The sequence below is a fragment of the Chionomys nivalis genome, chromosome 23, assembly GCF_950005125.1.
Source record: "Chionomys nivalis chromosome 23, mChiNiv1.1, whole genome shotgun sequence".
Lineage (NCBI taxonomy): Eukaryota > Metazoa > Chordata > Mammalia > Rodentia > Cricetidae > Chionomys > Chionomys nivalis.
Genome location: NC_080108.1, coordinates 17,459,721 through 17,472,398, shown reverse-complemented (window position 1 = coordinate 17,472,398; position 12,678 = coordinate 17,459,721). Strand labels below are relative to the sequence as shown.

The following is a 12,678-nucleotide window of genomic DNA, read 5'->3' as shown; positions in this document are numbered from 1 at the left end:
GAGAGTTATATACGATATACTCCTTTTGGTTTTTGTTTTTCCTTTTGTACATGAACAGCTCCAACAAAGCCTGACACATAAGACTGAGGCGAGTTGAGTTACTTGGGCTAAAGACAAAGACAATCATGCCAACTTTCCAACCTATTTCTTCTACTATCAGTTCAGCTTCTGCTTTGTCTCATAGCTTCTGCTTGTTTTGCTTTTCTTACAGTGGGAGGGGGAGCATTGAGCTATACATACCCAAATGTAAGCATAGGTTTCTAAAGAAAAGGGAACCAATCATGCACTGTGTACCTCGTTTCTTATTTATAAAGTCAAATGCAAAGGACCCAAGAGGTAATACTTACCTAAGAGTCTCCTACTTGGACCATTTTCAGTACAGAATCTGCCCAAGTTGCTCAGTTTCTTTCTCTCTAGATCTGCTTTTGACCAGAGAGCAGAATCCTCAAGAAATCAGTTATAGTTAGAGCCACCGAGTAAATTGTAAGAAAATGAACATTTCAGTAAGAATTTTTAATGCCTGCTTTTCTGAGCCAGCACTATGGGAACAGTAGAAAGCAAGGGTCATAGAATTGCCTGTGGACCTGATTTACCCACCCAGTGGAGTATGCTTCAGTCATTGCACAGTGAGCTCATTGGTGCGGTCCCGACAGTCATAGGGTGAGAGGTGGGTGGGGCTCCATCAGTTAGCTTTCCTCTACTCCCGTGTCTTGTACCAAGCTCTATCCTTCCATAATTACCACACAACAAGGGTGTGCTGGCTGCTTTTGTATCAACTTATGACAAACTGGGGTTATCTGAAAGGATGAAACCACAGTAGAGAAAGTTCCTCCATAAATTCTCACTGTGGGGCATTTTCTTAATTAGTGATTGACAGGGGAGGGCCCAGCCTACTGTGGGTGGTGCTATTCCTGGATGGGTAGTGCCGGGTTCTATAAGAAAGTGGGCTGAGCAAGTAATGATGAACCAGCTAGCAAGCTCTGCTCCTCCATGACCTCTTCATCAGCTCCTGCCTGCAGGTTCTTGCCATTTCTGGTCATCAATAATGACCGCATAAGCCAAACAAACCCCTTCCTCCCCAGCTTACTTTGGCTATGGTGTTTCATCACGGCGATAGAAATCCTAAGACAAATGTCATTTATCTGGGGTCAAGAATGCGAGAGTGGGCACGAAGCAGACAAAAATAGCACCTCTTTTATTTTCGAAGAGCAGCTCCACCGTTTGATCTGGCTTCTGACTCTACAGGTTCGAGTATGACTTGTTGGTCAACGCTGACGTAAACAGCTCCCAGCACCAGCAGTGGTTCTACTTCAAGGTGAGCGGCATGAAGGCTGCGGTCCCTTACCGCTTCAACGTCATCAACTGTGAGAAACCCAACAGCCAGTTCAACTATGGTACGAACTATTGGGGCCTGGGGGTTTCTGTATATATCATGGACGGTGACACCTCTTGATTGCTTGCATTATTGTCAGGAGCCCTTTTTGAGTCCCAGAAGACTTGAGGCTGGACTGGTGACCTTCGCCCGCCAGTGGGCCAGTAGCTAATGGAGGGCGCAGGGTAAATACGGAAGGACGGGGAGGGTTTCTCACTTCCCACAGAATGCGAGTGGTGCACACAGTTTTGCACTGCATTCTGAGGTGCAGATTTTTCACTTTGGAGCCTGGAAGGTGCTCTCGCTTATTTCTCCTCTTCATCTTTTAAATATCACAAGACTAAATATATTGGCCTGGTTGCTGCGAGACAGGAGCGCTTCAAAATCTACCTGGGCACTGCTTTACATACTCAGAACATGCTGGAAAGATTTAAATACCCATGATCTACTTGGGAAAGCTCACTTACTGGAGTATTTGGATGGCTTTGAATGAGGAATAACTGTGGGCACCATCTTTATTTCATACGACTTTCAGGCCCTGCCTTTATTCAATACTGCCTAGAACAGACACTCATTCCCGAACAAAGAAAATATGCGCCTTGACTCTTGTACTCATTTCCTGAAAAATGGGGTTTTAAGTGTATGCAGGGCTCTGTTCTCCCTGGGAATTTTAAGGGAGAATTCGTGTAGTTTTTCTAATTGCAGAGCTGTTTTTCTTGCACACCTTGACCTTGGCACCTCCTTCTATGAAGCCAGTAGCACGCTTAGAATGTCTCAGGTCACATTGCTTCTCTTGTTTAGTCAATCCTCTCTTTGCCTCCTCCTGATAAGGACATCTGTGGTTACATTCAGGATCCGCAGGGATAATCACCTTGGCTCCATATCTAAATTGTACATTTGAAAGGTTTCTTTGACCACATATAATGAATGTTCACAGCACAGCCTTGAGGGATCGAGAACTAGGTATTTTTGGAGTCACAGTCATTTGGCTTCTTCTCTTTTCTTGTGGTTTAAGTCTTTCTTTTTTTTTTCCCATAGGGATGCAGCCGACCCTGTACTCTGTGAAAGAGGCTCTTCTTGGCCGACCTGCCTGGATACGGACAGGCTCTGAAATTTGCTACTACAAGTACGTCAGTTGGCTTCATTTGATCTGCACAGACAATGCTCTCAAATTTTTCTCTTTTTGCCTTTTTTTCTGTTGATCTTATAAACATCCACAACCCATTTGTCTGCCATACTTGTCAATACTTGCATTGAGACATTTTAGATGAAATGGTACATATTAAACCCCCATTTGGTAATTTTGGAATTACTGAAAAATGATTAGTTTCTCTTCACACATGACTGTTTAAACTTTTGAATTTTATTGCCAGGTCTTAGAAGTTGTCCATACTGAGGCTATAGTTAGTGCTTACAGCCTTAGTTCTTCATGTATTTTCACTGGACCCAATGAACAGGAAGTCTGAGAGGCTGTGCCCTGTCCCTATGCATGTATGCTTTTCTTTTCAAGGGTGCAAGGATATGACCACATGTGAAGTGTACATATGTGTCCAAAAAAAAAAAAGAAGGAAAGGGTCACATTATTCATGTTTAGTCTTCAACCAGCAGCAACAGTTTCATCAATGTACTCAGCAAATTTGTGGTGAAAACTTAAATTACCCATATTCTTAATGAAATAAATGGGTTTGTTATTTACATGTGCATTTTTCTTACATGCACATAAATTCAAGTACATAAACAAAGGCTAAGAAATGTTAGGACAGACAGATTTTACACAATGCCTTTCTAACTCATTGCCAGATCTCATAAAAATCAATAGCCTACTGCCTTTTTTCTCGACCAAAGTAAGGCTCATCTTCTAATATTCCAACAGGTCCCTTACAATCTGCCAGCAGATAATCTAGAGTTTGGGATGGTTATCAGCGATTAGGAAGGTGTATATACACTTAACGTCTCTCTGTTTCAGGGCTCTGGGGATGGTATTGACAGGAAAGGTCAGCAGGCTTGTTGTTCTGTTTGGATAAAAGCAGAAGTCACTCTCGAGATAACACTGGCACAGAGCACACAGAACTGAGTTGACAAACAATCTGCAATAAAGGAGTTGACAGCCTCAGTCCTCGATGTATTAAGATATGGATCCAAACAGTATTTTCATATGTTCTTTAGAAGCATAGCAAAATATTACACCATTGTTGACTTTTCCATTCCCCTAAATGGCAATTACTTCCTGGCCCACTTATCTTAGGACCCCCTAGGACTCCTTTTACGGCACAGGGAGATTTAGGTTAAAAATCACCCCAGGGTTGTAGAGTTCAAAATTGCAGGGAACGAATATGGAATCTAATTTTTATTGTGTCAGAAATATCTTTTAATTTCCTTTGAAAACAGTTAGTGTTAATAGATGTAAAAGACTTACGATAAAACTTGCTGGGGTCTGGTATATGAGGATTGCTCAAACACAAGGTTTTGCATTTTTAAACCAATGGACTAGAGCTCGCCAGTAGGGGGCTCCTCCTGGAACTGGGGAGCAAGAATAAAGTTCAGGGAGAGCAGGTGTCCCCTTGGAGGAGAAAGATGAAGACACATATCCGAAAGCACAGCCCTGGCCTAAGGGAAGCCACTGTTAATAGCTTTTAGATTCATTAACAAGACAATTGTTATGTGATTAAGGAGTAACAGAGGGGTAAGATGAAAACCATGCATGTATAATGTAGTTCATTTTTCATATTCTGTTCGTGAATGGAACAGAGATGAATGGATAAGGCTGCGGCATTGTGATGCGGTTTGTTTTACAATCGTTCACCACAGTGCGCTTCCAACAATACGAAGCAGCAACAGGCCAGATACGCATAATCGCTCTTCACCCACAGATTACAACATCTCTATTATGAAATATGTTTACTGTTCCACGTCTTCTACCCAGTCTCCCATCACAATCTGAGAATCGATCTCTGTAGAGCCTTTCTTTGTTTCGCTTTTGCATTTATTCTCTCTGGAGTGTTAGAGCCTGACCTTTATGATTCCTAGTCTTCTCTATGTCGGTATGAACGCAGATACTCTGCTGTCATTGTGGCTTTGATTCCCAGTGAATGTCTTGTGTTAAAGGAGTATTAGGATGCTCAATGTAAGGAGAAACATGAGTGTGGCATCTGGGTGGCTGAATGCAAGCATGAAGGCCACAAAATCTTGGAAGGAACGAGGCTTCTATTCCATCAGAAACAATGAACAGTTTCAAAGGTATATTGGCTGACTTACACCATTAATGGTTATCGATTACAAGCAGCTTCCAAATTATTTTGAGAGCACACTACTAGCAGTGAGGAATAGTCATACATGTACTAGTTAATAAATATTCATTCATAAATTACTTTAAAATTAATTTCATCTAACTGTACTGTTCCATACATTGAGAAGCAGAAGTACTAAAACTATGAGGAAAAAAATATGAAACAAAGATTTGCTCCATCTTTATTCTATTGGTAGCTCAGCACACACTATACAGTTGCAATGGACTTGACTACTAAGGCTACAGTTATAGTTGACTGGTAGCCCATGTCTGAAATCCCAGAGCTTTAGAGGTTAATACGGGAAGATTCTCATCAATTCTAGGCCTGCCTAGATTACATAGTGAGGTCCTGTCTGGGAAACAAATGAATAAACAAAACTCATGTGTGTGTGTGCAAACCACGCTTTTGAATAATTTGAACAAACATGGTGGTTTTCCACATCTAACCATATTCTGCATAGCACTCTTGAGAAAGCTAGGACCGAAGGTCTGGGGCTCATCTGTATGCAGTTTGCTCTTTACCTGTTATGTGTGTTTGCAATGTCATGATGTCATCAACCTGTGATTTCTAAACATTACAAAGGCAAGTGCCTGCCCTGAGAGGGGTAGTTTAGAGAAGCTGATCTGCAGATCCCTCAGCAAATGTGCTTCAGGATGCTGAAATACTTTGCCAGAAGCTAAAAGCAAAAGACAGAGGGAGGGTCAGGTCATTCCTGATGCCTGCTCATCAAAAGCCGAGCTGGAGCCATTGATGATGTGCTCCGTGCCACAAAACAGCTGATGTAGAAGTTAGTGTGCTTTCTGTAATCTCTCTCTGAATAAAGCAGGGGAGAGGGTTTGAGTTCACCGTCCCCAATTCAAGGTGATGTAATTACTCCTCGTATATGGGTTGACATGGACTGCACAGACTAGTCAGGTCAATCCCCACATTAAACATTAGGAATTTTAATTTCTTTTTTATTACCTAGCTAAATAATACATTTTAGGAGAAATTCTAATATTGCCTCTGTATTGCACAACTCAGTCATCTCCCTTTCTATTCTGCTTCCGTATCCAAGACCCCTCTATTTGGCGGGGTGGAAGATGACTCGAAACGGAAGATCAAAATGGGTGTACTCATTTTTTTCTGTGCCGCTCATAAAGTAAGCAAGGACACGTTGGTTTGTTTTATTTACTTCCCCATGGCCAGCTTCCCCTCCTGACTTGTGGCTTTCACACCTTCCCCAGTCCTCTCCCAGCGCTGGTCTAAAGCAATCTCAGTGCTGAAGGGCAGAGGGAGGGAAACTTCCTGCCGGCGCTGAGTGGCCGTGTAATACACTGCAGCTGATCTCTTCTGACATTTATCTCCGCTCATGAGAGGAGATGGAACAGCTCATTCATGAAGATGAATGCCATACAAGAGCGCTGCCATCATCCATCCTTCCGAGGGATCTCAGGAGAGAGATTTGGTGCTATATAGAATATTAGGGGTGCTGCAGTCACCGGGAAGCCAGGCGACTCTGACCGCCCTGCCTTATTAGAGCCCATTAAGTCAAATGACGCACCCTTGTGAAAGAGCCAACATCACTGTGAGATTGCCCAATTCAAGTGTGGCTGTGGTATTTGCTAATTTCACACACTCACAGAAGAACTGAAATGACACACAACCTCCTACACTGTTTCTGAGCACTGTTTCTGGTGGAGATGGATGTGATTTGTAACTGCCCGGTGTACTTTTCTTCCCGCCTCATTGAAGGCTTTATGGGTACCAAAGTGCGAATGCTTCTGAGGATGAATGGGTCAGGGAAGGGGATGCTTTTAACAGTGGAGCAGCCGGGTCTGTGTAGCCCAGGTCATCTTTTTCCCAGGATGACCTGTCTAGAATTCAGCTGTTTTGAAAGCATGCTGATAGTCAGATTTTTTTTTTCCATCCAGAAGAGATGCTGAGAAGCGAGAATTGGTCTTGGGAGTACATTTCCACCATTCCTTCAGCACAGTGACCTCGGACAAATTACCCCTACTTTAATCAATCTTAGCTTCTTTGTCTATAAAATAAGGATAAAAATGGCATCTACCTCCATAGAGCGGTTCTGAAGACTAAAAGACCGCTTTAATAATAAAATAACAACACACACACACACAAAAAACCCACAGTAAGTCAAAGATAGCGAATACTGTAGCTATTCAAGTCATGTAAATAGTTGTTAGCAGTGATTACTGGAACCATCTTAAAGGCGTCAAGCGCTGATGATGGAGTCATAGTGTACAACTCACCTTAACTAGTTAAGAGCTAGCTCTTGCTGGATTCTTTTATATTCCTTCTTTGTTTTAGACTCTAAATTTGTAGCAGTCCTGGTGTATACAGATCAAAACTTCATATTCTTACTTGCTGAACTGAACAAAAATTCTCCTGTCTCTATGTTCATTTCTAAGAGGGAAATTATATGACGAAAAGAATCTTGGTTTCGGAGCAAGTCCACACCAAGTCCCGCTTCTGCGGAATTGCTCAAGATACTTTGCAGCACTGAGCCCTAAAGTCTCTACCTGTAGAATGTATAAAAAGCATTTATCCAGAAAGGGTAGTTTTACCTGAAAGGTAATGCTACCTGAAAGGGTAACATTAAGATGGATGAGAAATGTTAATTATTACTCAGGAAATCTTAGCTTCATTTACTCTGTAAACTTCAAATGAGCAGTTACTGTGCTCAGGCATGACACGCAAATGCCAAGCACAACAACACACAATGATATAAACCCAGTCCTTTTGGTGGATATTAGCATTGAGGGAGCTCCGGGTGTCTAAGGACTATGTGGGATGTTGTAGGAATCCTGAAGGGGAAATATTTGAGCTGAGAGAGGGAACAGGGGAAATGAAGATGATGCCAAAGGCTTTCTATGCCCTGGCAGCACTGGAAGCAGCTGATGTGGGAAGGCTGAATGCTACTGCCTTGAAGATATCCTTCAGTATGTTCACACTGTGACTGAGAAATCAAAACCAACCAATTGGTTGACTTTATTCTACCATCCACAAATTGAATTATGGCAGCCAAATTTTGCTGTAGAAACTTAATAGACACACAATCAAAGGTCCCTAAAAAACATTGTCTGAAAGACTTGTCCCCTCCTCTAGAGTGTAATGACCAGAAAAATACCCAGAGGTAAAGTCTGCCATTTTCTTTAGATTCATCCAGAATTTAGACTCCTCACTAGAGGTTGCAGCAAAACTTTGTAGAGCGGAATTTCCTTCTCTATAGGCTGATGTTCAGTTTCCAGTTTCTTTGGTGCTAACAGGATACAACCATCTTGGGAAAGTGCCAGGGAGGGAGTTGGTACCCTTAGGCTACAGGGGGCAATACGAGAGATGTGTACCTGTGTGTGTGTGTGTGCGCGCGCGCGCGTGCGTGCAAATGTGTAAGAAGATTTCATACAGTCAAATCTACTATCTGGATTCTTCCCTTCCGTCACTGGGATCATGGAATCTTAAATCATGGTCTCAGCTCATGCTATTTCTCTTCCCATTCCACTGGGACTGGTCTTTCCTTGGAGTCCAGGTCTTGTTCCAGTGGTGAAGAACATAAGGGCTGATAAAGAGGTTTTGTTGCCCCCTCTTTCTCTGTAGCAGAGTGGAGGAGGATTAGGTTTGTGTTGGGTGAATGTACTTGCCATGTGACTTCAGTATATAGGGATCACCCTACAAAGCCTCAATATGTGAGGCTGCAGGCAACTACTTTTCTTCATAGTTCACAGTCAGACCACGAAACAGTAAGGTGATTGCCAAATAAGACGACTACAAATGGTTCTTATGTATGTTTATTATATTCAAGTAAAGATGCTAATTCTCTCCCCACTGTTTATAATTAAAGAACCTGATGATTTTAGGCATTGGATCGTGTTTCTACCTGTTTTCATATTCATGAGTGTGTATGTGTGTATGTGTGTGTGCAATTGCTTACTCACATGTATATTATAGATTGGACACTCTTTCTTGCTTTAACACACTGTCCCTGGCTCATTTCTCTTGGTTAGGAGTTGGAACTGACCAGTACCTATTTGTTATTCAGCTAGACAGAAAGAAAGTGTGCCTTTTTCATCAGAGCAGAAAACAAATAAAGACAGAACACATGTGCCTCACATGCCTTCTGGCGCCATCTGCTTCTGTGCATAATCTCTAATAACCACAGTCTCAGCTTTTGGAGAAACTTCAAAACTTTGGAGAAATCTGAAAAAACAGATCCAATTAGATCTCAAGATCTAGCTAAGACCATGGGGAAAGATACTCTTTTAAAGCTGTCTCTCTGAGTGCATGGGAAATAGACACTATTAGTGTGATTGAAATGTCGTGTGGGACAGTCGCTTGGACCTGATTTGTTATGGGGGGTGGGTATCTTCTTTTTCCCGGAATTAAAGGCTCAGGCTTGTCATGCAGACAGAAGCTAAAGTAAGAAAAGTACTGGGCTGTCGTTGGAAGGCCTGACAACCTCTCATACACCTGCCCCAAGTTTTATAAAAATTGAAACATCACAAACAGCACAGGAAATATGATAGTGTGCTCTTAGTTTTCTCGTGCACAACTGCCTTTCCTGCTTAGTGGTGGTAAGGAGAGCAAGAAGGCAGCTAAAAGCAGAAAAGAACAGCCAGTTTCTATGTTTTACAAGAACACACAAATAGTAATTTCTTTCTTCCTTGTCTTTTCCTTCGCTCTCACCCCAAATCCTAAAAGCTCACAATGAGGCAACAAGCTAATGTCATGTTAAAGGTGAACTTGCATCTTTGGTGTTATGTGTATTTTGCATTACCATGCAGCCTGGATGATAACATTTCTCAGGGAAGCCTGTACAGCTGTCTCAACATCAACAGGCGAAATGCGAATGTAACTGGCAGCGTGTATGGAAAACATTTCTTGGAATGTACTTCTGGGGGCAATTTACTTTGATTTTGTTCTCTGAAGTAGCAAAATTGCTCCTTCATCTCTGACAAAGGTAAATGTGCATTCTCAAGCTTTAAAAAGTAGAGTCACCTTTGGGATGACAAAGACTTTCTCTTGGTAAGAATTTACTCTGCAGTGAAAAGAACAGTCTTTGCCGCTAGAGAAATCTGAGTTCAAATCCTGTATCAGGCACTTCTTTGCTTTAAAGTCAACTAGTTTTTCCAAGTTTTCATTTCTTCCTTTGCACAATGATTTATTACAGTAGTAACGAAAGAGGACATATGTGAATCTTGAGATGGAATTCAATGTTTAGTGCTGCTGGAGCACCTTCGGCACTTCAGCCAATAGCCGCTGAAATACGAGCCGACTGTGCTGCGCGCCTTTCGCCCCTTCAGCCAATAGCCGCTGAAATGCCAGCCCACGGGGCGTGGTCTATTTCTCTTTAAAAAAGAGCGGCAAGTCTGGGCTCGCTGGCTTGGTTCCCGCGCTTGGTTTCGGCTCTTCCTTCAGCAACTAGACTCCTTTCCTGACGGTTGGTGTTTTGTAAGTTTTACCCCTAAAATAACTACCCCTTTAAATCCAAACTGGTGTGGGATTGTTTCGCGCATTAGTTTAGTAGTGATAGCTATAAATCCATTTGTCAGGCACAGAGAGTGTGAGCTGCATGCTGATTGATTTTCATAGTTTAGTGCTGTATTATGCTTTCACCAGAGAAGCTTATAATTATAGCTGAAGACAGTTAATATAGAGACTCATTAATGGTCAAAGCACCAAGAAAAAATGGTGATTGTGTTCATCTCTGAATGGGATATCTTTATCACTCCCTCCAATATGTATGGAGCACCACAGAAGAAGGGGCAGGAAGAGCATCATGCATAGAGGATGGGCAACGCGCAACAAAATACAGCTTTTGGACATGATATAGCAAAATAAAACAAAAGGAAAGGAATCAGCTATAGCTAACATGGTTGTGCAGAGTCACAAGGACTGGGAAACCAAAGTTTGGTTGGATATCTGCTATAGGACAACAGAAAACAGAATTGTTTACGCCATCTTCTGTTTCCTCGTACAATGACTAGGTAGTGCTCACTTGCAGTTGCAGCAAGGGAAGCCACAGTATGTATATTACAAGTGGGAGACACTGGGTCAAGCTTGCATGTGGCTGAACTGATGCCTGAGCTGATGGTGGATTCACTTGCCTGGAGCCACGAGTGTTCCTTATCATCAAATAGTTGTTCCCTTGTCAATATGTAACACAGGAGGTGTATGCCATGTATAACTCATGGGGCCTTCCCACCCCATCTGCATCTTCATCCCAGACTCATCTTCACTCATCCTCATGCTGCTCCTTCCTTTTTTTCTTTAGAAACCACTACCGTCCAAATGCAGCTGCTGTGGATGGAGCATCCGGGAAGCGCTATTACACCCTCACCTTCACTGTCACCTTTCCCCACAATGAGGACGCCTGCTACCTGGCCTATCACTATCCCTACACCTACTCCACCCTCATGGTAATGTCCTACCGCATTGTTACTCTGGCAAGAGAGATAGGGCTTTCAGAGGTTTCTCTGGGAACATTCCAGAGATCCTGGCATCAGGGGTGAGCCAGGAGAAGGGAGTTATTGCCTTTCTAAGACAGTGATGTTTGTTGTCACTACCTTGACTTGTGTCTCTATCCTTCCCTGGTTGGCGCACATATCTGGGTCACGCTCAGTGTTGTTCTAAAGGCCCAAGTTGTCTACTGGATGAGAGTAGGAGCTGGGGTCATCTTTTAGGGGCTCTTTCTCTAGTAACTTCACAAGTAGGGATGAAGTTGTCAGATGGACAATGAATTAGGGTCAAAGTGGGTAGAGGTGTGGCAAAGGATTCCTTACTAGACAAGAGAGGTAGATGGCAGGAGAGAGATTCTGTGTCTGTGAATCAGAATTAGATTGTCCAGTGGCCATGATTATTTATAGAGTACAGCATAAGGCAGACTCACAGTTACATAATCCCCTATAAAATTATTTATAAGACAACTTCGTGTAAACTTATGCCTAGACCATGTACTTTCCTATCATTCCCAAAAGTTATCAGACTATACTTTCCCCTAGCTGTTTCACGACTATCCTCTGGAATAATGAGCTACAATATCTTCTACAAAATGCTTTTATTCTGTGTGTTAATACACCATTTTACTGACATATTGACAATATTATGTATATACCTGTACAGAGCATTTAGCCTGAAGGTTGAGCATTTTCATTTTAAGACTGTAATAAAGGAAAGGACACGATAACAACCATTCAAAAAGAATGCTTTGGTATAAATAAAAATCTTCTCACGGAGCAGGCACACTTAAACCACTTGGCTAAGCTCTTCAAGGATTGCAGCTGTCCCCCCTTCCATATGTTGTCTTGCCTGCAGAGATATTTTTACTGTATTCCAAACTGCAGAAGAAACACAACTAGTATTATTTGTGTACACCCTCAGAGAGCTCAAGAAGTTAGTCTAAGGAATGCACATCTCACACTATGCTAAAACAGCCCATGCCTGTTGCAAAACATGCTTGCTGCCTTTGGGGACACACAACAGGCAGGATTCATGCATGTCTTCCCATGTTGGTATTGTCTTGATTGTGAAGCCCTGCATATGGACTATAGCTCCTGGGGAAGGAGATGCACTTTTGCACAACTGTTTACTTTTTCCACTGGAGGAAGAGACATGGGTCTAGGACACTCCTGCCCCTACAAATGCACATTTGTTAGACTACCTTGGACCCTGAGGAGGTCCTTGATGGAGGTGAATATAAAACATTTAAAGGAGTTTGAGAGATTCTCTGATACACTTGTCACATTTATAGATGTGTAAACTGAGGTTGAGAAGTCTGCTGTCTGGTTAGTGGCAAAGTGGGGAGCAGAACATAGACCTTTCATGTTAATCCCTATGGCCTTTCTGCTGCAGAAGCATGGAATAAATCCAGTGGACTTTTCTGTTCTGGGATCAATTCAGTGTCATTGCTTGCTATTACACGCCATAGTTGCTAAAAATCCAGTTGATAAGTTTTATAAGTATGCATCGTCATTGAGCTTTCTGAAGATACAGATATATCTGATAGCTGAGAGTAAATCATCA

At 42.3% G+C, this 12,678-nt stretch overlaps 1 protein-coding gene across 1 annotated transcript in view; it reads left to right on the top strand.

The window, feature by feature from the left end:
* Agbl1 (AGBL carboxypeptidase 1) overlaps positions 1 to 12,678 on the top strand; it is a 661,380-nt gene that overhangs the window by 105,342 nt on the left and 543,360 nt on the right. The window contains exons 14-16 of the mRNA XM_057756658.1: positions 1,246 to 1,394; positions 2,411 to 2,498; positions 10,931 to 11,075. Coding sequence (XP_057612641.1) covers positions 1,246 to 1,394; positions 2,411 to 2,498; positions 10,931 to 11,075 — 382 coding nt within the window. The remainder of the gene's footprint in view (positions 1 to 1,245; positions 1,395 to 2,410; positions 2,499 to 10,930; positions 11,076 to 12,678) is intronic.